The sequence below is a fragment of the Gadus macrocephalus genome, chromosome 14, assembly GCF_031168955.1.
Source record: "Gadus macrocephalus chromosome 14, ASM3116895v1".
NCBI lineage: Eukaryota > Metazoa > Chordata > Actinopteri > Gadiformes > Gadidae > Gadus > Gadus macrocephalus.
In genome coordinates this window covers 18,975,229-19,002,878 of record NC_082395.1, presented here as the reverse complement: position 1 = coordinate 19,002,878, position 27,650 = coordinate 18,975,229, and the positions used below count along the sequence as shown (strand labels likewise).

The window sequence follows — 27,650 nt, the reverse complement described above, 5'->3', positions numbered from 1 at the left end:
CAGTAAACAAAAGTAACAATATATTCGTTGTGATGGCGAGAGGATAATTACCCCAAGTACTCCAAGCTCACATATTTGCTGTGTCTGACAATTAGTTTGAGTCCCACGTTGAATAGCCTCTTTATCCGGTTTCAATGTTCCAACATCCACCCTGTTCCCAAAGCTGTGATTTGATTTAGTAAACCCTCCCCTTTGTGACATTAAGCACAGTAGATGAAGCGCACTGTTCAGCCTATCGGATGAGGCCACTGCAGTGACTCCCGACGCCGCCTCAGGGTGGGGAACACTTAATTTACCGGCCTAGCAGATGGCATGAGGCAAAGAACAATGATGCATCGGGAAAAAAAAAACACCCGAGTTGTCTGAATATAGATTCATAATCAGATTCAATCCTTTTGTAGGGCATCAGTAAAAAGTGATGCAACAAAAGTACAGGAATAATAAGCGATTGTTAATCTGATTAAATCCTTTGTAGGGCATCAGTAAAAGATGTTACAACAAAACTACAGAAATAATTAGCGAACCAACTAATAATCGAATAGCTTCTCATGGCTGGATGGTTGAGGATATTTGAGCAGTGTTCGGAGTAATGAGATGTACGGATGCAAACAGAAAGTAAATGTATGTTTGCGGTCTTGACCTTGCTTCTAGTTATCCTGCAATGATTCCTGACTGCATGTCAGTGCCTCGATGACTTGTGAGCATTGTAGAGAGAAGGCTGAGGTCTTGTACATTAGTAACTGGATCTGCTTTGCCTTACGTTCTGTAGCGAATGACTCGGGTTCGGCACAGCAGAGAAATTCAGAAAGCGTCCGGTTAGACATAAAATTTGCTGGTTGCTGGTTGAATTGTTCTTTGCAGTGAACCCAATAAATTTGCTACACCATGTAGGGAAAAACTCTTAATCCTATTCTGTTTGAGCCTTATAAAAAAGTCTTATTCTGGAATGGTTTGTCTTGGCATACAATGCGGAATGCTTTTCATGTGCACCATGTAACAATACTTAACCCACTCTGTCAACCCAACTCTCACTCAACTCTGACTCAACTCTCACTTTGAACCATTATTTGTGTTATTTCTTCCACCCTACTTCCTTTCATTTGACATAAACTGTGTGATTTCACCTCTTTAAATTTTTGTAGAGTTTTCAGTTGTATTATTGGTTTTACTGTATTCATTCTGCATTGCATGATTTACTAATTTAATGTATTTCTTTAAATACACATATATTCAAAGAAAAATTGAAGCCGTGAAATCCTCACAACTCCTCAACCCAAACCGGATTCCCTCCATGGCCCCTCTGTATGTTCCAGGTGTTCGAGCCAACCCAGTGTGTTTCTCATCTGCCTGGGTCTCGGCCACCTTCCTCCCCCCTTTCTTTAGATGTTTGTGGACAACTTCCAGACGGCCAAGGAGGCCCTGAGCGCCGCCACGGCCCAGGCGGCGGAGAAGGCCGCCTCCAGCGTCCGCGACTTCGCCCAGAAGAGCTTCCGTCTCTCCATGGACATCCGGCTGAAGGCGCCCCTCATCGTCATCCCCCAGTCCTCCGTGTCCCACAATGCCTTTGTGGTGGACCTGGGTCTGATCACGGTGGGGAACAGCTTCTCCCTGATCCCCAGCGAGGGTCATCTGCCGCTCCCTGCCGTGCTTGAGAAGATGGATGTCAAGTTGACACAGCTGAAACTCTCCAGGTAACAGAAGACGTAACACACAAGATGAATCATAATGCCTTCGTCAAATGTAGTTGATCCTTTCTCACATATCCCAGGGCCTTTTTGCCTGCTAAGCCCCGAAAGATATTTGGTGTAATGAAACGTTGCATTGATTGTTGTTGGCTCATGGCGAACGTTTGAGAAGGAAATTTAATTGATTGTTCCAAAGTTTTAAAAGCTGTTATTGGTGTTCAGTTGTATGGTTTGGATAATCAGTGACATATTACTGATGTCTGCATATATGTTAAACGTTACACCTATATATATATATATAATGGACATATCTATACTGTTTCCACTGAGGTCACCCATTCACCCTAACCTCCATATCTGCTCATAGAACCACAGTGAAGCGGGACTCTCAACAACCAGACATCGAGATCCTGCAACCGATCAACTTGGAGCTTCTCATCCACCGTAACCTGGCCGCCTCGTGGTTCACCAAGATCCCCGGTGTGCAGGTCAAAGGCGTGCTCAAGTCCATGAATGTGAGTCAACACAACACCCTTCTGTTCCGACGTACCACCGTTGTCGCCGGTCTGAACACTGTTTGCGATGTGACCTCGGTGTTGTCATTTAATTTCCATCTTCCGTGTCTCCAGATGACTCTGGGCGAGGAAGACTTTGGCGTGTTGATGAAGATCTTGGTGGAGAACATTGGAGAGGGCAGCAAAGAACACCAAAGGGTCTTAAGGACACAGGGGTCCCAAGGTACTCCCCCTCCCCCCCTTTATTCTATTATGCAAGTGTCGCATTACAGCACATTGGTTTTCAGCATGCTGCACGGTGAACAATGAGTTTGTGATTTGTACTGGTTCCTTTTCTTCTTATTCTTGCACGTTCAACTAGATTCTGGATTCAGATGTAACTCCCAGTCCAATATTGTTCTGGTGACTCGAACAATATTGGACCGCGAGTGACCTCTCAATCCAACGTGTGTGGTTGTAACGTCTGCATGGTCCCCCCTCCTAGAGAAGGCAGTGCTGGCTGCAGAGCAGGCGGGGCCTGTGTCCCCCCCAGTGCGACCGGGAGACCAGCCCCTCCTGACCAACGGAGCGCTGGAAGAAAACGCGCTCAACGTTCTCCTCAACTTTGAAATCAAAGAGGTGCAGCACATCGTTTCTCACTGACCCCTCTAAGTTCTCACCCAGTGTCATGGAAAAGTTCTAGTACCATAAAGACTGTGTTGAACCTGTAGGCTGCCCCCCCAGTAAGCCTAAAGATTCAGAAAATAACAAGAATCCTTTGAGACTGTAATCATTTGATGAAGGTTACAATGCTCCATTTCGTGTGTGTGTGTGTGTGTGTGTGTGTGTGTGTGTGTGTGTGTGTGTGTGTGTGTGTGTGTGTGTGTGTGTGTGTGTGTCTGTGTCTGTGTCTGTGTGTGTGTGTGTGTGTGTGTGTGTGTGTGTGTGTGTGTGTGTGTGTGATGTTGAAGGTGGTGGTGACGCTCACCAAGTCACAAGAGCAGAAGGAGAAGGCCTTCCTGGTTTTCCACATGGCCCAACTGGGAATAGACACCAAAGTCAGGAAGTCTGACATGTGTGCCACCACCTACATCAAGAAGATCTCAATGAAGTGCTTGGAGTTCACAGGTCTGTAACCATGACGATCACCACAACTCATTCAAACAATGACATGATGTAAAATGATTAATATGCATCATTATTATAGTTACATTTTATGATATTATTAGTTAAATGAATCTCATTCCACAAGGGCCTTTCTACTTGAGTCATTAATGGCAAAATGGTGAAAGGAAAGCTTTTAGGGCGTTTATTCTTGTGGAATAAACCAAAATGATACAGTACTTTTGCATCAATGAATAAGTCCACATTGGGTTTTTAAAGGACAGTGCGATGCGTATGTTTATTTCTCTCTCCAAATGTACCACTACAGTGTGTGTGTGTGTGTGCGTGTGTGTGTTTGCGTGCGTGCGTTTGTGTGTCTACCAGTCACGTAGTGAACGACGCGCATCTCTTTGAAGGCTATTTCAAATGGGCATCGTGTGTGTCCCTGACCCTCTTGTGTGTCCACTCTCCGGCGGACAGGCTCTGGCGGTGAGCCCCTGTGTTTGATCAGCTCCTCTGTGGAGTCTGGAGCGGAGCTTCTCAAAGTGCAGTACTTCAAGGTAAACACACACACCGTCCTGTTTTATATTGATGCTAGTTACTGGTGTGCTTTGCATGTCTCCGGGGTGTGCTTTAAGTCTGTTAAAATTCCCATCAGGGTAGCTGACACATCAATGCCTGACGCTGATATATATGTTGATGCAGGCTTAGAGATTATGCAACTTAATAACGTAGTCTGAGCCACTTGGTGTATCACACAAAAGGATTAGAAGGTGACATAACAAGATGAGCACGCAAACTTACTCATTTTGTTCTCTGTGGCAAACAATGTACAAAATGATTTTACATATGTAGCTCAACCGGTGGTAACATCCTGTTAGGTGTAAACAAGAAAACATGAAACATGTTTCCTGAATCATCAGGCTACGTCTTGATGGCAGCCATATGGGGATCCATTGCCCATATGGCTCCCCGTTCCATAACCATAGCTCTGGTTCCAGGCACGTCGGAGACAACACAGACATGTTTGGTTGCCGGTCTAGAAGCTACTGCCTCTTCGCTTGGGCGATGGAGAGGGGGACACTGACTCCCGCTGAGATTCCTTATTGAATGTTTCCCAAAGGCAAACAGTGCACTAATGCAGGGTTGTAACACGTAATATCAGCTTTCAATAAACCAGGCTGTGCCATCTATAACAAATATGAGTCATGGCACATTCTGGCAACCATTGGTAGTAAATTAATGTATCTTTTCTGCTCATGGTTTCGTATGCGGTTTTATGGTCATGATGAGACTCTGATTAGAGGCAGGGAAGGCACTTAGTAAGTTGTTCTGCCTTGTTTCTCTCCAGGCGGACAGAGACGGTCCCAACTTCAAGACTGTGTACAAGAACACGGAGCAAATGATCAATGTGAGACAGCACAACCACACTGTGATCCAAGCTCTCTCTCTCTCTTCCTCTCTTCCTCTCTTCTTCTCCCTCTCTTTTCTCTCTCTCTCTCTCTCTCTCTCTCTCTCTCTCTCTCTCTCTCTCTCTCTCTCTCTCTCTCTCTACCGCTCTACCGCTCTACCTCTCTTCCTCTCTTCCTCTCTTCCTCTCTTCCTCTCTTCCTCTCTCCTCTCTCCTCTCTCCTCTCTCCTCTCTCTCTCTTCCTCTTTCTTCTCTCTCTTCCTCTTTCTTCTCTCTCTTCCTCTTTCTTCTCTCTCTACGCATCAACCTCACAAACAGACAGGCATGGCTGCTACGTGAAACACAAAAGTAAATTACCACAAAAGTTGAACACAAAAACCTCCCTCCAGGTCACCTTCTCCTCGCTGGACGTGCTGCTGCACACCGAAGCGCTCCTGTCCACCATGAACTTCCTGTCCACGGCTCTGACCTCAGACAGCCCTCCCTCCCCAGAGAGGGAGCCCAGACCCAAGGCAGAGGAGCCCAGCAAGGCGCTCTCTGCTAAGTCCAGTAAGGCCTGTCTAAACACTAATGAAACACAGCTGCGGCTGCTGTTGGTCGATGCCCTTTTTATATTTTGTTTTTTTGTTTTCCTTGTTTTAAATATGGTCAATTTGTATATCTGACACTCACACGTACACACACACATACACATCTTCATAGACACAAACACACATGCACGCTAAGCTAAACTAAGCTAAGCTAAGCTAAACTAAAATAAGCTAAGCGTAGACCAGCAGTCAGGAGGTCCGCTGGCTGATGAGCAGAGGATCCCTGGTCATGGGACGTTGTTTAATTAACTCTGGCAGCTCTCTTGTTGACCCACTCTGTAATGAACCAAAACATCCTGGCTGAACAGGAGACGAGAGATGCAGGGGATTCCTGGAGCCGTATAGGGATCTTTCCCGTCAGTCAAGTGTTATCGTAAAATGAAAATAATTGACTGCAGGGTGATAGCCCTCTCCTACCAAATGATAACAGTTGTGATTGGAAGCTCACATGGATATTTGTTTTATTTGTTTACTGGAAACCCCCCAATAGCCAGCAATACCATACAGTGTTCCACCCTTTTTTATTGTGATTGTAGTGGCGATTGTCCAACGCTTCGAAGCTCATTGTTACAAGAGTCAACTCAAACATTCCAAAGATAACAAACCCATCCTAAATATAACAAGGGCGGTGGTGTTAATGCAATATAATGCAAATAAGAGGAGCTTAATTTTCATTGATTCAATGTTTAAAAGGCTATTGTGGTGAGGATGTGTTTGTGGTTGAAACATGCATTCAAATGTCCTGGCCACAATCAAGCCCTTTGATAAAAGGATCCAACGCCTTTTGTTCCTGCCAGCTCCGTCAGGCGTGGCTGCAGACTGTGATGTCATCGATCTGAAGGTGATGATGCAGCTGGGAGCGTTCAACGTCCTGGTGTGTGACCAGAGCTGCAGCATGGCCCACATCAAAATCCAAGGTACAACAGCTCACACGGCATTTCAACTGATGCCGTCTACCTAAAGGTGTGTCGCAAAGGGCACCACGCCTAAAGGTGTATCGCCAGGGCACCACCTGTGTGTGTGTGTGTGTGTGTGTGTGTGTGTGTGTGTGTGTGTGTGTGTGTGTGTGTGTGTGTGTGTGTGTAAATATAATTAAATGAGCATGTGGAACCAAATGTAATCCCCAACACATTTTAATTAAATATCTAGAACTATTGAACTTCAATAAATTCAATAAAGATATCATGATGAGAGAGGAATAGTTCATCACTTGTGGCCCGTGCTCATTCATTGGGGTCAGTAGGCCCTGGTTTTATGGTGTGGGACATTGTGTGGAGGTAGAGTATCCAAGACCATAGCCAAAGACTAACGTGCTTCGAATGAGATAAAGATGAACGTTTGAATTCAACCCATGTGCCCCTTGTTCTGCTCAGGGCTCAACGGCTCCTTACTGATGCAAGGGCCCCAAACGCACCTCTCTGCCCGCCTGAGGGACTTCATCGTCCTCAACGTCGACCCCAAAAGCATCCACAAAAAGGTATGTCAACAACGGCCACGTTCCATAATGAATCAGGGTAATATAGTGTTGTTAAGTTAGGTTTTAATTGTATTGTGTATTGTAGAGAGAAGGCTACCTGTTTCCATTCATATTAATTATTACTATTTATTTGTTTAAGTGTGTAAGGGATTCGTCACAAGAGGATTGATGTTTTTTTCGGTTGAGCTGTCACTTTTGTCAATACAGTATGGCTTACTTCTCTATTGTTTAAAAAATCAACATTATTAACTTAGGGCAGTTTAAACGTATACGTTTATCTGTCTTCATGAATGCGTGTTTCGTGAAAGTGGTAGCGTATCGCTCCCGGCTCCGTTCACCGATCCAAGCGAGCGCTTGCCGTGTGTTGTGTGTGCGCTGCAGGCCATCTCCATCGTGGGGGACGAGGTGTTCAGCTTCGCCATGAGCCTGACCCCCAGTGCCACCGAGGGCCCCGGCTACACGGACACCTCCAAGGTGGACGGCAGGGTCAAGCTCAACGTAGGCTGCATCCAGGTGGTCTACCTGCACAAGTTCGTCATGTCCCTCCTGGTGAGTCTGTGGGTCCAACCTCAAGTGGTTGGCAATATGTCTTTGTGTTGTTGATAACGCTATGCCAGAAAAGCTTTTTTTCCTGCGTGTGCTTTGATGGTCCTCTGCCTAACTTATAAATAGCTTTGGATTAAATATCTAATTATTATTGGATTAACTATCTCCCATACCTTCCTCTATATCTAACTCTATAATTTAGCATTAAAAATAATGCAAAAAGTAATCTTTAGATCCGTTAAAACAGGCATTGTGTGTCATTCTTTGTGTTTTTGCCGGAGAATTTCACACACTAGTTTCCAAAACGTTTTCCAAGCATAATTCCTCACTTCATCCTCTCTCCAGAACTTCACCAACCACTTCCACGCGGCCAAGGAGGCCCTGAGCGCCGCCACGGCCCAGGCGGCGGAGAAGGCCGCCTCCAGCGTCCGCGACTTCGCCCAGAAGAGCTTCCGTCTCTCCATGGACGTCCGGCTGCAGGCGCCCCTCATCGTCATCCCCCAGTCCTCCGTGTCCCACAATGCACTGGAGGTGGACCTGGGTCTGATCACGGTGGGGAACAGCTTCTCCGCGCTGCCGGTGGAGGGCTGCCCGCTGCCCGCCGTCATCGACAACATGGACGTCCAGCTCACTGAGCTCAAACTCTCCAGGTTTGGGTCCGGGGGTTCTTCTTCAAGTTTGCCGATAAACTCTTAAAAGTGACATATTATATCACCAGGTGTGAGTGTGATTAGCCATTACATGCCATTTTGAAAATCTGCCTCTTCTGACACCACAAGTGGGCGTGTCCACCTAGATGTGTGCTGGATAGATCAGTCCACCATCCTACCCAGTGGACTGCAGCAAACGTATCCGTCATACATCTAGGTGGACACGCCCACTTGTGATGTCAGAAGAGGCAGATTTTCAAAACGGCCTGTAACGGCTAATCACACTCACACCTGGTGGTACAAAATGTCATTTTTTAAAGCTCATCACAAATGTGTATTTATGGACTTGTTCTGTGATTGTTCCGCCAGGATCTGCATCGACCCGGCCTCAGAGCGACTCAGTACAAAGCTCCTGGAGCCGGTGAACCTGGTGCTCAGCATCAAGAGGAACCTGGCCGCCTCCTGGTACAACAAGATGGCCGCTGTTGAGATCGACGGAGACCTCAAGCCCATGAGGGTACAACGCTAGTGCTGTTATTGAATTGACATTTTAATAGAGTTAGTGCGTTCTCAAGTTTTGTATTTGAAGGATCTTCAATCATTTTCAAAAGGCATGGTTTGTACAAGAACATATTGATATCATTGTTATTGTTAAATACTGTAATTATACCCCACAAATCTGAAAATGAAGCCAGTTTTATTAAACAAAATTACTTTTTCAATATTGATACATAGAAAATGTGTAATTCCGCCTTAAAGCAGAAACCCAGTTAAAATGTGAATAACATCTCCCCAGTTTCCCCCCCATTTTTTTTCCCCCACAATAATTATTATTTTGAGTGTAGTGCTGTTGTAGAAGAAATCACTGACAAAAAAAGACGCCACAAAAAACGTCTCTCTCCGTCTCCTAGGTGACGCTGAGTCAGGAGGACCTCAGGGTGCTGCTCCGGATCCTGACTGAGAACCTGGGAGAGGCCAGCGGGCTGCAGCCGCCCGCCCCCAGACCAGAACCCGGTCTGCCGCTCAGAAGCAGCGGCTCCCCGGCCCCAGGTAGGACCCCGCAGGGAGGACACCCCCCCCCAGGAGGGCGGCAGTAGCTCAGGAGGTACAGGGGGGGTTGGCTGGTAACCTAAGGTTGCTAGTTCGTTCCCTGGCTCCTGTTGAGTGTCCCTGAGAGAGGCATCCAACCCTTGTTGCTCCAGACGGAGGAGTCAAGCCCTGCAGGGTTGACCCCGCCGTCGGTGTGTGAATGTGGGCATGACTGGGTGATTGTGGGACCACGTTGTAAAGCGCTTTGGGTGGCTGATGTCAGAAGAGGCCGATTTTCCAAACGGCTTGTAACGGCTAATCACACTCCCACCTGGTGGGATGATATGTCACCTTTAAAGGTCTTAGAAGCGAGCCGGTTTGGTTTTCTCAGCTTGGCGTTTCTCTTCAGACGGGGGGGTGCAGCCCAGACAGACCCGAGGGCAGGCGGAGGAGGAGCCTGTCGAAACGGTCAGGTTCAACTTCAACTTTGAGTCCCTGTGCCTGGTGCTGTACAGCAACGACCCCAAACAGGTAACCTCTTGTTCAAATGAGGGACTCAACTAATTGATGTCGACGTATTTGTATCTGCATTCAGGTATTTCACCATAGAGAGTTGGAATTCAATTAAGTTATTATTCAATTAGAATTATTATTTTTTGCTCTTTACATTGTCTTTCTTCTCTTGATCAGAAAACACAAATATACATACAATCGGTAGTAAGTCTATATAAATAAATGGCGTCTTGTGTCATGGTTTACACAACTGTAGTTGCGTTTATTTACTGATTCAGCATCTCCCTCTAGAGGCTGAAATTAATTGAAGCATTGAGTTTGTGAGAACACGTTGTCCTTAAAGGATTCAATGAACAGTTTAACTAATAGCAATTGAATGGTCAAAAATACTGCATTATTGTCCAGCCATGGCCGGAATAAGCTTTTGGCCTTTTTGCCATTAGAACAGAGCTAGCTACATCCAATTGTTTGGTTTGATTGCATACTATCACACTTTCATTCAGGCTTTCGTGCTCCCTAAAACGATAACCCCATTAAAAGACAAAACTCCAATCAATAACTCCCAGTCTCCCCCCCCCCCCCCCCCCCCCCCTCCCTCCCATTCCAGACGCTGGTCCCTGACCAGCGCCTGGACAGCCTCCAGCTGGGGCAGTTTGCCCTCCACCAGCTCAGGGCTTCTGGGAAGCTGCTGGCCGACGACAGCCTGGAGGTCAGCACCATCCTCACGGCGTGCACCCTGGACGACCTGCGGAGCGGCATGCAGAGGGTCACCTCCCAGTAAGCCTGCCTCCACACACCCACAGCAAACATATCAGGGTTCCCCACTGCACTATACGGCTTAGGGGGCCGCCTAAGCGACACACGCCTGCCGCCTTAACTATGGTGTCAAAAAAATAAAAATATTATACAAAAGTATAAAATAATCTAAACTTCATTCGCTCTCTGAATAAACCGGCTGCAGGGCAACCCCCACCAACTTAGCTAAAACATTTTCTGCGGGAAACCCCAGAAACCCCCTATTTAACAATATACAGGGGATCTGTCTAAATCTTTGTCTGGACGAACAAGCCTGGGCTGTACTCCCACCGCTGGGGTCGCCCTGTGAAGGCCAATACAATAACTTGTGTTCGGTGCAGTCGACCGCCCCTCCTCTCCACCGAATCGTCACCCTCCCCACCTTATCTACTCACAGGATGCTGGGCCGGCGGGCGGGGGAAAGCCCGAACGCCATGATCGACGTCACCTACCGCCAGAACCCCGCCGAGAGGGAGGTGGTGGCGGTGCTGCAGAGGCTCTATCTGTGCGCCAGCGTGGAGTTCCTGATGGCCGTGGCGGACTTCTTCGTCAAGGCCCTGCCCCAGGGCCCCGCCCAGCTGCCGGTCGCCGCCCACGGCGACAAGCTGCCTTTCAAACAGCTGTCGGAGCAGAGAGTCACGGCCCACACCCAGAATGGTAATGGTAACGCTGATGGTGGTCAGACGACCTGATGACTGGTGGATGTCCCTCCATCCATCGATCTAGCCCTCCATCCATCTGTTTCTAACCATCCATCTCTACCATTAACCATCCAGCTCTACCATCAATCTAATGGGAGGGAGGGATGAAAGATTATGTAACTTTATTATATGCAAGGTGACAGTGGGTAACTCCAAAATAATGACATAATCTACGACTGCATCGAGTAGCCAAGTGTCAAGGGATGAGGATCCTTGATAGATTTACACATTAATAAATATGCTATTTAGTCTTTAAAACGATAGGTCCTAGTTTAAAAGTGAAGGTCCTTTGATTAGCAGCATTTAGATCTGTTTCTAAATCGGCCATCCATCTAATGGATGGTGGATTTAGAAACAGATGGATGGAGGGCTAGATGGATGGATGGAGGGTAGATAGAGGGGGAAAAGCCATAGTTATGGATGATAGAAAGAGGGTCAACTGATGGATGTCAAAGATGGTCTTCAGTTGACCTCACACTATCATTTCACCCAGACCACGAAGCACCAAAACTCCTCCATGTTGTTTCGCTGTGCTGCAGCTGCGGTGCCCAGGACGCGGCTGAGGGCGGTAGTGGTGGACCCCGAGGTGGTGTTTGTGGCCAACCTTATGAAGGCGGACGCCCCGGCCATGGTGGCGTCCTTCCAGTGCGACGTCCGCCTGAGCCTGGAGCCGGACGGAGCCCAGAACATGACGGCTAACCTCAGGGAGCTCAAGGTGCTGGCCTGTCCCTTCATCCGCAGCAAGGAGGACAAGGCTGTCACCACGGTGAGGGAGAGAGAGGGAGTTGGTGTTCCACTTTTTCTGTAATTAATAAATTAACAAATCAGATTGCTCAAAAGTTTATATATTTTTTGACCGTGAGATCGTTAAAAAAACGGGCAGGATACATATGTAATACAGATCGTGTTTAGAAGAGTCAATCAAGTTTTTTGAGAAGAAATAAGAAATTGTAAAGCTTATTCAATCCTCGAAAACAAAACCAAAACTAAGCATGATTCTCCTTTTCATACTGCTGGTGTCTCTGGATCTAATCAGTCTGTGAGATGTGTATTTTTCTTTAAATTGATAAAAAAAAAAGTGATATCGAAACAAAATACATTATAAAGAGATCATAAGTTCTTCTAAAACGTGTGCTAATAAGATGTATTTACATTGTGCCCAATAGGTTCTGAGGCCGTGCTCCGTTGTCATGGAAACCAGCACTCTCCCCAACCGCCCGCTGAATGGTTCTTTGGTCGTAGAGGAAGTCATCGTCAAAGTAAGTGTTTTGGGCATATCTTGATGTGTTCAATGTTGTAAAACGTTGAGTCTTGCGCGCTGTGATAGTCATGTTTTTTTGAGACGACAATGATGATTCACAGTTGGTTTAAAAAGTCTGGTAGGCAAGGCAAGGCAACTTTATTTATTTAACACTTTTCATACACGAGGCAGACTCAATGGGCCTCACATAGAAACATCGTCATGAAATAAAATAAAATACATAAGTAAAAGAAAACCTAGGCAAAGTAAAAAGAATGCCTTGTAGAAAGTGCATAATAAAACAAGTAATAAAAATACAATACATACATAAGAGAAAATAAAGGCATAGTTAAAATATGAAGGTGCTATGAGGGTCCCTTGAGCTCACTGACCTCCTCACACTGACCCGTCACCCACCCCTCCCTCAGATCTCCCCGGTCATCCTCAACACGGTCATGACCATCATGTCGGCCATGACCACCAAGCCCCAGGACCAGCAGGACCAGGGGCCCAAGCTGGACGTCGGGGGCCTGTGGTCGGTCATGGACATCTACGCGTGTAACTTCTGGTTCCTGGGCGTGGACCAGGCCTGCGAGGTCACCGAGAGCTTCAGGGAGCAGGACGGTCGCAACGTAGGGGAGAGCTTCAGCGTGGAGGTCAAGGTACGGCCATCGCTTCACTGTTTCTATTGGTGGATGCATTCTTTTTTTTTTTAGCAATCAGATCGCTCGAAAAATCGATTTTTGCCGAACAACCGAAAAAAAACGATGAGATCGCTCAACAATTTTTTTTATCTGAATGATCAGATTGCTTGAATTTTTACATATATTCTACATTATATTCACAGGATGTTTTAGTAAAACCACAAAACTCCCCCATCAATCCTAACTCTTCACTAGGCTTCAAGAGGCCCATCCAAGAATGGATGAGAGGAAAAATCCAGGAAGGGAGGGAGATGAGGAGGAAGGTTCCTCTCTGACGTAATAGTTTGGTCCGCAGGTGGTCCAGGTGACGATGGCGTCCGGGTTGGGCCACCGGACGGTGCCCATGCTGCTGGCCGAGTCCTCCTTCAGGGGCCTGGCTAAGAACTGGTCCTCCCTCCTGAACCTCAGCGCCGACATGACCCTGGAGGTAAGAGCTCTTTTTCCTTTTTACGATAAACCGGCCTCATGGGAGTGAAACGTAACCTTCAAACAGACACGGTAAATCGTACGACCCTCGTGGTCCACTGGTCAGTGTTACTCTTATTCTTAGTTCTTATTCCAATTCAAGTTCTTTGTTTCAGATGTAGTTGTGCCATCAAAGTTAATTATTCAGCCAAAGCTATTCAGCTGAGATTGCTTTCGTAAGCGCCTTTGGGAAACCAAGGAAAAGGGTTCTATTAATGTTGGAGTATTTATCTAACCTAGCAATTGTAAATGCTTAGCACTTGTTTCTATGAATATATTAACTGTACCGACAGCGATATTGTTTCTCTTTCTTCTGGTACTTATTGTAAGTCATTTTGTATTAAAGCGTCTGCTAAATTTTTTCTTCTTCTATTATTCTAATGGTGTTGTTATTGTATCGTTGCTCTCTGGTTCCTTGTAGGTGAACTACTTCAACGAGACCCACGCCATATGGGAACCTCTGATCGAAAGGGTCGACAATGGAACCCGCCGCTGGAACCTCAAGCTAGAGGTAGGTTCAGAACACAGCTTCCTGTATCGACCGCACTACTGCTGTGTTCGTCAAGGTCCACTTTAGTGCTACACATTGTTCTGTTATGTGTCTTTATAGGTGGCATATTATTACCACCAGGTGTAAGTGTGATTAGCCGTTACAAGCTGATTTGGAAAATCGGCCTCTTCTGACATCACTATTGGGCGTGTCCATATAGATGTATGCTGGATAGATGTGGCAAACGTTGCTCATCAATCCGTCACCTTTAAAGCTGTTGTAGGGGAGATTTGAGAGAATTGAGAATTGAGATCCAAATGGAATGAGCGATGGCATTTCTAACAAATTGCTGTTAAATGGAGAGTACCAATGATACAAAGGTTCTAACAACCAGAGGCAGAGCATAAGAACCTGGTAAACGGTTGCACGCATGTGCAAGTCGAGTAACTTATTCCAACAAAGTCTGGAAATGAGCCTGTCCAATCAGTCCATTCAGCCCAATTAAATGATTCAACGGCCTTCCTGTCTTTTGACCAACCTTCCTGGCTACCTGTGCAACTCTTAGATACGTTACTGGTTGGACATTTGTAAAATCAAACTTCATCTTGCTGGTTTCTCCTAATTGCCTTCCCAAGCTGTAGGTAGGGCTGCTTGGTTATGGAATAAATCAGTGGTTCAGCATTTATTCAGCATTACTCTCCAAAAAACACTTTGTAACTGAGAACTTTGAAATTCCCCCTTTTAAAAATATACAAAATGTTCAAATAGAAAATGTTCACATCCAAAATAATGTGCAAATATGTATCCGGCTGTTCTGGACTTTTTTTTCTTTTTTGAGCCTCCTTCTGCATGTTCCAACATCAGCTCTGTTCTGTTCCTTTCCTCCGCACGGCAGATGAAGAACAGCCCCGTCCAGGACAAGAGCCCCGTGCCGGGAGACGACTTTGTGGTCCTCCCCGAGCCACGCACGGCCATCAACATCTGCTCCAGGGACACCCTGAACATCACCGTGTCCCAGTGCTCCCTCAGCGTCTTCAGCAACCTGGCCAAGGTGCAGCTCATCTCACCGTACCCCACCCTTATCTCACCGTACCCCACCCATCATTCACCGTACCCCACCCATATCTCACCGTACCCCACTCATCATTCCCTGTACCCCACCCGGCACTCTCATTACCCCACCCAGCGGTCTCAGTACCCCACCCAGCGGTCTCAGTACCCCACCCAGCGGTCTCAGTACCCCACCCAGCGGTCTCAGTACCCCACCCAGCGGTCTCAGTACCCCACCCAGCGGTCTCAGGGAGATGAGGACAGCCAGGGAATCATAGCGAAAGGGAAAGCCATCAGTGTAGTCCACAATCAAAACCAATCCCAAAAGAAAACCAGGGTTCTATATTTAAACCATGCGTGTGCTGTAGATTGTTCCACTCTGGCAGGTGAAATATTAATTCTAAAAGTATACTTTGGACCCTGTATCATTGGTTAAGAAACCATGGTTATTCTATAGGGTTGAATTGCACAGAAATACAAGTTCTTGTACGTTTTGCAGGATAAGGTACACAGACAGACGTCTAACCTTTTTGTCAAATGCTCTGGTCAAATTTAGACCAGCTGAATAAGTGGAAATGTGCAAACAAAGCTTTTTTGGACAGAATTCATTGTCACATATTATCTACAGTGCAACACAAACACTGAGCATAATAAAGTTTTAATGTTGACTTTGTCTGCCTTTGGCAGGCTAGTAATGTTTAAATTAGACACTATTATTGGATACTGCCTTCTAGCTTTACTAGGAATCGAAATGGATGCTCTTTTTATTTTACTGCTGATACCAACAGCTGCTAAAACCCAGAGACAGGAACAAGCTCCTTACAAGCTTCTATGTCAGCCTATGATAGCAGCCTTCAAAAATGGCATTTTGTCATATTTAACCTATCTATATATATATATGTGTATACCTGTCTGCACGTAACCAACTTTTATCTTGCATCAGACAAATAAAAATGTAATCTGCATTTGAACGTAACCAACTTTTATCTTGCTTCAATTGAGCCTGATGTTGCATCTATTTTAAATCAGGCGTTCTCCGAGAGCACCGCCTCCACCTTCGACCGCTCCCTGATGAAGGAGAAGGCCCCCTACACCATCCGCAACGCGCTGGGCCTCCCGCTGATGGTGCAGCACTCGGCCAACCTGCGGGTGGTGGGCTCCCCCACGCTGGGCAAGCTGCAGGAGGTGGCGGTGGGCCAGAGTGTGGACCTGGACCACTCCATGTTCCAGTCGTCCTCCCGGGGGAAGCTGTCGGCGCTGCAGCGGCAGGAGAGCTGCCTGTTCAACCTCACCATCGGTACGCCCCGGCCTCTTCCACTCGTTCATGGGCCCCTTCTTGGGCCCCTGATTCTGCGCTGAAACTGCTGTAGAAGATGAACGTTTGTACTTATTTAGTGTCGGTAAAGTGGGTGAGGTTCTTATTGACTAATAAACAAGTAAGGGGTATTTATAGATATATTTCTACACATTTATCTTGTATATACATTTAAATACACATACTTTGTACTGTTAAATGAACTCCATTCACATATAGATAGATATAGATATAGATGCATACAGACAGAAAGAAGTTGATACAGACTGTGTATTCCAACGCTGTATGCTGGCCGCCGATGAGCGACGTCTGTGTTTGCTCCCCAGTGCCGTCGGGCTACAGCGAGATCTCCAACATCGCGGTGGACCAGCCGGGCCGCCGGCTCTACAACGTGCGCGGGCCCAGCGAGGTGGTCTCCATCCTGCTGCAGATCGACGCGTCCGAGGGCAACAAGGTCATGACCGTGCGCTCGCCACTGCAGGTACTCTTCCCCATCAGGTCCTCTCTAACACCGTACCTTTAAGGTCCCCCATGCCTTCACCGGCCCTTCTGACACTTGGCCATATCGCACAATACCCTTTTTTTTACATCTCCCTGTTTATCCAGATTGAATTTGACATATTTTTATGATATTCTTCATATCTGTTAAAACATATATTGTATTTGATTGTATTTTTATTCTATTGTATTTTATTCTTTTTCAAGCATAGAAAATGTTGAGTGTGTGACAATTAAAAACCCTTGAGTCTTGAATCCCATGGACGTCGTCCAGCTCAAACCAAACACATTCCTTGTTGCGGTTCCTCTCTCAGATTAAGAACCACTTCTCGGTTCCCTTCGCTCTGCTGAAGTACTGCCCCACGTCCCGGAGCATGGTGGCGATCGGGGTGGCTGAACCCGAGAAGGAGTTCCACGTGGCGCTGGAGAGCTACAGGTACAGTTGAGACAGGCCGGGCTGGACCACAGAACCGGGAGGGCTTGAACCATGCACAGGGCTAACACTGAGAGCTACAGGTACAGTTGAGACAGGCCGGGCTGGACCACAGAACCGGGAGGGCTTGAACCATGCACAGGGCTAACACTGAGAGCTACAGGTACTGTTGAGACAGGCCGGGCTGGACCACAGAACCGGGAGGGCTTGAACCATGCACAGGGCTAACACTGAGAGCTACAGGTACAGTTGAGACAGGCCGGGCTGGACCACAGAACCGGGAGGGCTTGAACCATGCACAGGGCTAACACTGCCATTTATTACTGGTATTGTCAGCGACTTCGTTTTTATCCTTCTCCGGAAAGTCTGTAATTATTTCAGGATTCCCCCCCCCCCTCTCCGCTTCAGGACCCCGTTGGGGTTAATGTCGCAATATTTACATGGCCAATTACTTTTGGCCATACAATTTTCAATTGATTTTTAACGTATAAAAACGTGAAAAAAATAAATAAAGCAGTTCAATTCTGATAAAATGCATGAAAAACTTCTTGCATTTACAGGATCAATATCTTTAGAGTTTGCTGGTGCGTTGTAATGGAGTTTACCCACCCCCACCATTAGTCTTATTATTATCAAAACCTCCCCCTCCACGTCCTCCTCCAGAGCCCAGCTGTTCCTGCAGCCCGCGGGGCCCCTGCAGGGCCAGTACGGCCCCTCGGCCACCTGCATCTCCTGGAAGGAGCAGGTGCACCGCAGCACGGAGGTGCGGGCCCAGCTGCAGTGCCCGGCCAGCGACAGCAGCTTCCTGCCTCTGATGGTGAGCACGCTGGCCGCCCCCGACGACCTGCGGCACATCACCAACCACGGGGACCACGAGTGGGACCCGGCCTACATCATCCACCTGTACCCGGCCGCCACCCTGCGCAACCTGCTGCCCTACACCGTCCACTACCTGCTGGAGGTGAGCCCCCGTTTCTGTTGTCGAGGCGTACGGACGGCCAACGCTGGGCAGCCTCGCTGAACACCCACCAAAAGGGGGCGTTCCTCTGTGAAATGCTGCAAGAAAGGCTGGGAGGTTTCCCGCCTTTGCAACTCGTGCGGGTGTTGTACGAGGCATCTGGAACACACCGCTAGACGCCCGCTTCAGACAGCCAGTTGGAGTCTGTGGAGATCAATACTATTTTTTAGACTTCATTGCAGATTTGAATGTAAATAAGCTTAGTTGATCTCGGTTTAACTAGCAGTTCATTTCTAACTTTGAAACAGTTACTTTAGAGAATTAAGCAGTCTCCTTTTTGGGTTGATTTCATTTAGGAAGTATCTGAGAATGTTATTTTAATTCATATCAGATTGCTAACATTTCAGATTGCTAACATGCACATCTTAAATATCGGGTAGGCAATTTGGAGGAAGTAGCCAGAGTAAGATACATTTGAAGCAATTGGCCACTTGAGTAAGGACCCAATATTGATTGTAGAGTTTGGTGGTCTGAAGTTGCCATGTGTATATAAATGTCAGTAAATAAAGCAGCATGAATGATGAAAGTGCGCCCGCTGCTCCGTCCTCCAGGGCTCGGCCGAGTTCCACAAGCTGCTGGAGGGCAGCAGCTCGGACGTGCTCAACGCGCGCGTCAGCGGGGAGATCATGGAGCTGGTGCTCATCAAGTACCAGGGCCGCGAGTGGCACGGCCACCTGCGCATCGACCAGGGCATGCCCGAGTTCCTCTCGCTGTGCTTCACCTGCGACTCGGACCCCAAGCTGACGGTGGACGTGGGGGTGCACCTGGTGCAGGCGCAGGGCCAGACGCTGCTGTCCCTCTTCAGCCCCTACTGGATCATCAACAAGACGTCCCGGGTGCTGCAGTACCGCGCTGAGGAGGAGTCGGTCAAGCACCCGGCCGACTACCGCGACGTCATCCTCTTCTCCTTCCGCAAGAAGAACATGTTCAGCAAGAACAAGGTGCGTGAGACGCCGCCAACGCAGGCTGGTAGTTTTTTAAACTGGGGCTCTCAGCAGGGGACCTGGTTTGAGCGGGTTTCAACAGTATATATATATATATATATATCTATATATATAAGTATACTCGCATGCCTCTTTTGGTTGCATTCGTTGTGGGGCAAGTTACTTACAAAATGTAACATTGCATTGGATTTGTGTTTTATTACAAGTGTTACTTTCGTTGTTGAGTTATAACTGACATTACAATTTTATTTTTGGTTTGCAGTAACCTGTGACATATTAGAAGCGAAGAGTTTTACCCGCAAAACGACCTAAAACAAGTCAACAAGACTGCTGGACTACTGTCGTCCTTCAACATTTTGGCAGAATCGACATCAGGATCAGCCCCTTAATGCTGAAGGGGCTTGCGGGCTTGCCTACACTCATAAGGGAGGGATTTGAATGTGATTTTTCTTCCCCCACAGATCCAGCTGAGTGTGTCCACCAGCGCGCTGTCCGATGGCTTCTCTCTGGACACGGTGGGCAGCTACGGCTGTGTCCGTTGTCCCGCCAGCACCTTGGACTACCTGGTAACCCCCTGCACCCCCTCACACTGACACCTGACAAACACCCTGCTGCCAAATAATATCAGGCTCACTATCTGTACACAATAGATAGGAATATTGTGGGTCAGTGTTGGAGGGGCTAAATTAAGACAGTATGAAAGTATGATACAAGTCTGGAGAGTCAATGAGGGAGTGATCCGATTTGAAGGCCATTTTATTCTTGATGTGAACAATTTGAAAGCCACTGCTTGTTCCTATTGCTGGTTAACACAGACTCACACACGCACCCATCCACCTACCTAAACACTCACACAGACACACGCAACCACACAGCTACACACACACACACACACACGCACACGCACACAACCACACACATATACACACACACAGGGTTAAAACAACAAGGATGAATGCCAGTTGGTTCACTGTGCATCCTAACATGAATGTGTGTGTGTGTGTGTGTGTGTCCATGTGTGTGTGTGTGTGCGCTCCAGGTGGGGGTGAGCATCCAGATGAGCAGCTTCAACCTGACGCGCATCGTGACCATGAGTCCCTTCTACACCCTGATCAACAAGTCGTCGTACGAGCTGGAGGTGGGCGAGGTGCCAGAGGGCCAGGGCTCTGGGGACGTGAGGTGGCACTACATCTCTGCCTCCGAGGTCAGTACGGCCACAGCAGACCCTGCTACTGCCCTGCCCTGCTGCGACCAGGGCGGGGAACAGACATCTATACGGCCATATACATCGTCGCCCTTCTTCGTGTGATAGGACAATCGATACACTGGCGCCAAATATCAATTATTATATTAATGATAATTAAATAATTATTATTATACAATAACTGACATACTCAGTTTGGACCATGAATAAAGACAGTAATCCAATGGACCTTTTCACTGTAATTTTCTATCCCATATATCGTGATGAAAAAAGTAGCGTGATGAAAAAAGTGACACAGCCTTGTACATGTCAAAGCGTAGGTTCCATAGTTTACTAGCGAGATCCCTAATGACTGGTGTATGAGCAAAGGTCTTGCTCTTGTTTATAGCAAATGTGAACATTGATCTATTTCTCTTTTTATACCAGTGTAAGTCTGGATCAAACCCCCTTCTATTTCCATTTATAGGCATGCTTTCAGACGGGTTTGATTGCACCGTGACGATCCTAAAGAATCAGTCATCCTTAACCACTGCTCTTGTCCTCTCCTTAATGTACAAACCCCAAGAGAAGCCCTCCTCCATGTCCTCCTCTCCCCCCCTCCCAGTGCCTGCCCCTGTGGCCTGAGAGCGGCACGGTGAAGCTGTGTGTGCGCGTGGTGGGCTCCGAGTCCAGCTCCAAGTCCTTCTACTTCAACCGGCAGGAGAGCGGCACCCTGCTGGGCATGGACGTGGTCAGTAACCCCCTGCTGTGAACGGCCATCACCCCTAGGACAACCCACCGTAGTCCAGGAGAGTTCTGCCACACATCAGAATCAGAATCAGAATCTCTTTATTGTCATTGCACAAAGTGCAACGACATTGGGGTAGAGGCTCTCAAAATAAGTGCTTTAAAAAATATATATATATATTAATAATAATTAATATATTACAAAAACAAAATTAGAAAAGGGTTATTTTAAAATATATATATATAGAATATTAAAGAATTCAAAAACAAATATATATATTTAAAAATGTCAGCCAATTTTAAAGGTCAGATTGGTATGATAATGCAATAATTTATAATTCTGCATTATTTAGAAAAATAACAGCTCTGGGGTAGAAACTGTTTTTTAGCCTGTTTCCATGTTGCCAAGCATGGGTTCCATACCTACCCAAGAAAAGCTCTATATCATCTTTTGTATTGTATTAACCACAAAACCGTCTGAGTAATTGATACAAACGGCCTGTAAAATGATACATTATAAACAACTCTACCTACTGTGTTCCGATGTACGGTGTGTCGGTGTGGCTATGCGCTTTGCAGAGCTGTGTTGAGGCGTGTGTTGTCTATGTGTGGTTCTGCCGGTGTAGTGCGGAGGGGCCATAGTCGACGTCAGCATCACGGACCACTCCGCCGTCATCAGCTTCACCGACTACTACGACGGAGCCAGCCCGGCTCTGGTGGTGAACCACACCCCGTGGCTTACCATTGGCTACAAGCAGAGGTTAGCCCCGCCCACTACACAGTATCTCCCGGCTCACCGCTGGCTGTTGGCGGCTCTCGCGTGACACGCGTAGACTGTGAACACATCACCCTATGATCGACGGTTAACTCGGCACAGTCGAGCACACGAGGGCAAACAGCAATGTTGAATTTGCATGATAATATTGTCAATTTGATTAGATTAGAAATGCAATGTAAATTGGCTGCTGATGATGCTCCACTAACTTCTCTATCCCCCCCCCCCCTCCACAGTGGGCAGTCCGCGGTACGGGAACTGAAGCCCGGCAAGGCCCAGCGCTTCGCCTGGGACGACCCAGCGGGCGTCCGCAAGCTGAGCTGGAGCTGCCTGGAGCACTCTGGAGAGCTGGACCTGATCAAGGTGAGGCCCGCTCACACTGAGACAGGACGGCTCGTTTCTGACCAAAAACAGCATCTCTACCCTTATTGCTTTGGGGAATTCATCTTGCATTTCAATACCTGGTGCGTGAAATACAACCCTTTTCAATGCCCTGGAAACGTATAATACAAACTGCAGCTCTGAAACGGCTTTTGAAGGCCTCTGGATGGGGAGGAAGTGACAGCTACACATCGTTTAACTTGATACGTTTTGTGATGTTTAGCATAAAGTGTAGACGATTACGACGAGTCCGACAGGCCCCGCCCTCGGGAGAGGAAGAATTCCGGCCTGGATAAAATTAACGAGGAGGATGATGGTCAGACTATCAGTCCATATTGGTTCCTCTACCCATGATCCTCCTCCTCCTCCTCCTCCTCCTCCTCCTCCTCCTCCTCCTCTTCCTCCCCCTCTCACCAGGACGAGTGCGGTCAGTTCACGTACGACCGCCTCTCCCAGGCCCACTGGGTCTCCTTCCTGGACGGGCGCCAGCGTGTGCTGCTGTTCACGGAGGACGTCGCCGTGGTGACCAAGGCGCGGCAGGCGGAGGAGCTGGAGCAGTTTGAGCAGGAGGTGAACGTGTCCCTGCAGAACCTGGGCTTCTCGCTGGTCAACAACGCCAGCCGGCAGGAGATCGCCTACGTCGGGATCACCAGGTGACCGGGTCTCTTTCAACACCCCTCATTCTGACAGTGACTCGCCCATAGTCCTCGTCTCAGTATGCATTGACGGATGTCCACCGTAACGACTGCACAGGCACTGTTGTCACATGAAGAACTGACACACACACACACACACACACACACACACACACACACACACACACACACACACACACACAGACCTAAGCGCGCACACACACACACTACATGTGTGTGTATTGATATTTGATTCTTACTGTTCTAATATCTATAATTTAAATGTATTAGTTATAATAATTTATTCATATTGGTTCGGAGAGCACCAAATCAAGCTTAGCCATAGCTGTGTAGCGACCAAAGAGCGCTTTAAATGGGGAAACACTCGACTTGACTGATGACAAGATGGCGGGTTGTGTGCAGCTCCGGCGTGGTATGGGAGATGAAGCCAAAGAACCGCTGGAAGCCGTTCAACCAGAAGAACATCAACCTTCTGGAGAAGGCCTACCAGAGCCACGTGGCAGGGAAGAAGGAGGCGGTCTGGGTCAAACTGGAGTCCATCATAGAGGTGAGAGAAGCCCAACGCAACCCAGCATTGTTTTGTTCTGCCTTAGATTGCATACCCGTAGGGCTGTGCAATTATTCACATTTTCATCTATTTTATTCATTCAATGTTTTATAGAAATTGCTGGATACATATTTGTACATTATTGTTGATTTTAAAATTTTCTATTTGATGATTTTTTGTCTTTTTTTTAAGGGAAATTTCGTAGTTCTCAGTTACAAAGGTTTTATTTGAAGAGAGATGCAGAATAAATGCTCAGGTTCAATCGTGATTTCAAACTCAAAAATAATCGGATGATTGTGTTGGGATCTGGTTGGCCGGCAGGTGAACTTTGGAAAGATCCCCATGGTGATGCGCGCGCCCTTTTCCTGTGCTGTGAGGCGGAACTTCCTGTCTGGGATACAGGTGGAGTTCAAACAGTCGCCGCACCAGAGAAGCCTTCGAGCACAGCTCCACTGGTTGCAGGTTAGACACACACACACACATAAACACACAAACATGGAAAACACAAGTCTACAAACACACACACACACGCGATCAGTTAAGTGTAATTTTTTTTAACAGTTAGACATCCAACTAACTAGTAATTAAGTAACATATGTATTATAGTATAAGTATAAGTAACATATTTTTGCTCATGTTGTAGGTGGACAACCAGCTTCCTGGTGCAATATTCCCCATCGTCTTCCATCCTGTCCCTCCTCCAAAGTCAATCGCTTTGGATTCAGGTTATAAAGACACCACGTACCCTTGAACCCCTCCCCATTCATCACCTCCCTCACCCTTCCCTCACCTTGCCCTCACTCTGACTTCCATCACCCATATCCTAGTCCAGATCTCTTCCTTCTCTCTCTCGTCCCTCACCCTCCCTCCCCTTCATTCCAACTTCCATCTCCCATAGCTTAGTTCAGATCTTGTCCTTCTCTCCCTCGTTCCTCACCCTAAGCTGCACTCCATCTTCCATCTGCCAGTCCTGATCTTCTCCTTCTCTCCCTCTTTCCTCACCCTAACCTGGCCTTCAATCCTACTTCCATCTGCCAGTCCTGTTCTCTCCTTCTCTCCCTCTTTCCTCACCCTTCTGTCATATCCGAGGCCTCATCTTCTACTTCTCTCTCTCTTTCCTCACCCTCCCTCCCCTCACTCCAGCTTCCATATCCCACTCCTTATCTTCTCTCACGCTTCCCTCTCTGATTCTTGGCATCTTCACTAATGTTAAACCAAATAATTCTGCTGTGTATCAACCAGAAATGTTGACAATAATCATAATGTATCATGAATAATAATACGTTTGTGATTTGTGTTATTCAAACAGAACCAAAGCCTTTCATTGATGTTTCCATCATCACACGGTTCAACGAACACAGTCATGTCATGCAGTTCAAGTAAGCTTTCCTGTTTATTGTAAAATGGAAAAATCAGATTATTTCAATGTTTTTTCTTACTACAAATCTTTAAATATTTAATTAACTCCTGCATACACAACAACCATACCATTTACTTTCCTCCGGTTTCCTAATAAGTGATAATAATAACTATTATGATTCAATTACAAACAAGTTGAGCATCTTCTGTGTGTGTGTGTGTGTGTGTGTGTGTGTGTGTGTGTGTGTGTGTGTGTGTGTGTGTGTGTGTGTGTGTGTGTGTGTGTGTGTGTGTGTGTGTGTGTGTGCCGGTGTGTGTGTGTCTGTGTGGTGCAGGTACTTCATGGCTCTGGTGCAGGAGATGGCTGTGAAGATAGACCAGGATTTCCTGGCTGCCATAGTGGCTCTCTTCACCCCCGCCACGGACGGGCGAGCTGACAGTCAGAAGGTAGAAACAGGAGCCTCCTTTACCCTGGATAAATAGACAGCATACTGTACACTGGAACTATAGAGCTGTCTTGAAGTATAAGTGAAGTGAGCCCCCTGTTTCAGCTCGATTCGAGCACCATCAGTAAAACCAGAGTTTTCTCGCGCGTGTTGCGAACGCTCAAGCTCAAGTTGTAATTAAACCAATAGCAATAATGTGGAAACCCCAGTCGTTAATGTAACAAATTTCTGATATTTGTTCACCACAAATGACTCTTAAAAGCAGTGCCAACATTTCATTATTTTTTAACCATTCAGCGAACAAAAGGCAACGGGCTGACTATCATTTAGGGGGCCACTAAATGACATGCAGAAGCGTCGTCAACACGCCCACAGAAGTGGTGTGAGAAATACAGACTTTCTACTCCAAATTCACATATAAGGTGTGAATGAGGAAACATTTCCTACGGAGAAAATACTACTTCAGGGGTAGTATTATCAGGAGATTTTCAGGGTACAAATGTCAGGATATGTTGTTCACACATACGGCCCATCAGGAGAATATCATGACTTACACGTGTGTCTGAAAGCTGCTAGTGTGTGAGCATTTGATTACATTATAAAATTAGTCAACTTATGGTTACAGGGGTAATTGTTCAATGGAAAGTGTAGTATACTATGAATGCTAATCAATTATTAAATAGCTTTAACTGTTATTCAGGGATGAAAGTGCATTGACATTTAAAAATGCAAGACAACCACCATTGGTTAGTTGAAAATAATAATCATCATTGAGATTAAACATCTCTTCCAGTGTCCTGAAAAATAAAACATCTTAAACAGTCCGCAGGGGGGGGGGGGGGATATCAATATCGCAAGACATTTGGGGAAGCTCAAGGTGGAGAGTAATTAAGGTTGAGCAACAAAGTGTAATGACATTTCGGGAGGCTCAAGGAGAGGAGTGATATTACATTTGAGCAACAAAGTGTCGTCTTGTGGATGGACTCTATAGACTAAATTCACCATACTGTGTTATTGACATGTGTTCGTTCTGTGTTATAGGGACACTGTCTCTTTTAAGATGACGTGACTTATGTGTTGTTGCACCACTTATGGTCGCTGCGATGTTTGAAAATAAGGGTTTCTATATGACAAAATTAACGAACTGCCGTTGCTTGTCGAGGTGAGAAATTGTCTCTTCCCTTCGGTCATTGCAATTTCTACAGTCTCTAGACAGAACGTCTTACCAGGGAGAATTAGTTGACGGTGGAGCCGTTATGTTTAAAAACATAACGTCTTACCTGGGCGAGTGTCCCTGCGGTGTGTGTGCGTGTGCGTGTGTGTTCTTACCTGCGCGTGTGTCGTACTTCATTTGTACTGCATTAGTTGCACATATAAATAATTAGTTGGACATACAACTTGCAGTACAAATTAGTACATACATTTGTTTGCGTCTTGTAATAACTGTGTGTGTGTGTGTGTGTGTGTGTGTGTGTGTGTGTGTGTGGGTGTGTGTCCCACAGACCAAGCTCATCCAGAGGGATCTGGACTCTCTGCAGGCTGAGCTGATGGAGGCTTCGATGACGGACACGTCGGGACTCAACTTCTTTGAGCACTTCCACATCTCCCCCATTAAGGTAAACACACACACACACACACACACACACACACACACACACACACACACACACACACACACACACACACACACACACACACACACACACACCAGATCTCAAATGTCCTCCTCTGGGCCTGCAGCTCCACCTAAGCCTCTCTCTGGGCTCCGGCGGGGACGAGTCGGGCCGGCAGAACATGGTGGCCATCCAGTCGCTCAACCTGCTGCTGAAGAGCATCGGCGCCACGCTCACCGACGTGGACGACCTCATATTCAAGTGAGTCTTGAATATGAATATGAATATGAATATACGTCTGAATGTTTGAATCGGGCTAGCGGGTGCTGCTAGAGCTTCTATGTTTGCCTTTAAAAAAGCACTCAAGGGGGCTCCTCTCTTTCTGTCTCTCCCCCCCCCTTCATGGTCCTCTCTCTTACAGGCTGGCCTTCTTTGAGGTCCGCTACCAGTTCTACCACAGGGATAAGCTGATGTGGGCGGTGATCCGCCATTACAGCGAACAGGTGATTCACCGCACTAAGATCATCATCATCCTCACAACTCTTAGAAGCCCTGAGAGCTCTTGATGTGCACAGACCAGTGCTGCAGTGGTCATATTTGTGTTATCTCTTGCAGTTCCTGAAGCAGATGTACGTTCTGGTCCTGGGTCTGGATGTGTTGGGGAATCCGTTTGGGCTGATCCGAGGCCTGTCCGAAGGAGTAGAGGCCTTCTTCTATGAGCCTTTCCAGGTAAGCCTCGCAGATTTACACACAGTTACTGCAGTGGGCGGCTTCCTTTGGATATGTATGGT

The 27,650-nt window shown here is 47.0% G+C and overlaps 1 protein-coding gene across 4 annotated transcripts in view; it reads left to right on the top strand.

Moving 5' to 3' along the window:
• vps13c (vacuolar protein sorting 13 homolog C) overlaps nt 1-27,650 on the top strand; it is a 60,388-nt gene that overhangs the window by 24,233 nt on the left and 8,505 nt on the right. For 2 of the 4 annotated variants that reach the window (XM_060071490.1, XM_060071488.1), the window contains 43 exons: nt 1,384-1,691; nt 2,053-2,200; nt 2,315-2,423; nt 2,685-2,818; nt 3,151-3,307; nt 3,764-3,843; nt 4,635-4,694; nt 5,084-5,243; nt 6,082-6,201; nt 6,658-6,761; nt 7,143-7,310; nt 7,653-7,957; nt 8,327-8,474; nt 8,869-9,007; nt 9,396-9,517; nt 10,107-10,276; nt 10,692-10,951; nt 11,535-11,761; nt 12,162-12,254; nt 12,664-12,897; nt 13,235-13,366; nt 13,826-13,915; nt 14,790-14,945; nt 15,974-16,241; nt 16,586-16,740; nt 17,072-17,193; nt 17,854-18,151; nt 18,760-19,149; nt 19,614-19,718; nt 20,192-20,356; nt 20,961-21,086; nt 21,709-21,842; nt 22,094-22,220; nt 22,656-22,891; nt 23,297-23,441; nt 23,763-23,903; nt 24,085-24,166; nt 24,751-24,820; nt 25,136-25,247; nt 26,749-26,862; nt 26,987-27,120; nt 27,281-27,362; nt 27,475-27,588. In XM_060071490.1, coding sequence (XP_059927473.1) covers nt 1,384-1,691; nt 2,053-2,200; nt 2,315-2,423; nt 2,685-2,818; nt 3,151-3,307; nt 3,764-3,843; nt 4,635-4,694; nt 5,084-5,243; nt 6,082-6,201; nt 6,658-6,761; nt 7,143-7,310; nt 7,653-7,957; nt 8,327-8,474; nt 8,869-9,007; nt 9,396-9,517; nt 10,107-10,276; nt 10,692-10,951; nt 11,535-11,761; nt 12,162-12,254; nt 12,664-12,897; nt 13,235-13,366; nt 13,826-13,915; nt 14,790-14,945; nt 15,974-16,241; nt 16,586-16,740; nt 17,072-17,193; nt 17,854-18,151; nt 18,760-19,149; nt 19,614-19,718; nt 20,192-20,356; nt 20,961-21,086; nt 21,709-21,842; nt 22,094-22,220; nt 22,656-22,891; nt 23,297-23,441; nt 23,763-23,903; nt 24,085-24,166; nt 24,751-24,820; nt 25,136-25,247; nt 26,749-26,862; nt 26,987-27,120; nt 27,281-27,362; nt 27,475-27,588 — 6,744 coding nt within the window. Of the gene's footprint in view, nt 1-1,383; nt 1,692-2,052; nt 2,201-2,314; nt 2,424-2,684; nt 2,819-3,150; nt 3,308-3,763; nt 3,844-4,634; nt 4,695-5,083; nt 5,244-6,081; nt 6,202-6,657; nt 6,762-7,142; nt 7,311-7,652; nt 7,958-8,326; nt 8,475-8,868; nt 9,008-9,377; nt 9,518-10,106; nt 10,277-10,691; nt 10,952-11,534; nt 11,762-12,161; nt 12,255-12,663; nt 12,898-13,234; nt 13,367-13,825; nt 13,916-14,789; nt 14,946-15,973; nt 16,242-16,585; nt 16,741-17,071; nt 17,194-17,853; nt 18,152-18,759; nt 19,150-19,613; nt 19,719-20,191; nt 20,357-20,960; nt 21,087-21,708; nt 21,843-22,093; nt 22,221-22,655; nt 22,892-23,296; nt 23,442-23,762; nt 23,904-24,084; nt 24,167-24,750; nt 24,821-25,135; nt 25,248-26,748; nt 26,863-26,986; nt 27,121-27,280; nt 27,363-27,474; nt 27,589-27,650 lie in introns of all 4 variants that reach the window. The other 2 variants (XM_060071487.1, XM_060071489.1) reach the window with 1 other exon arrangement.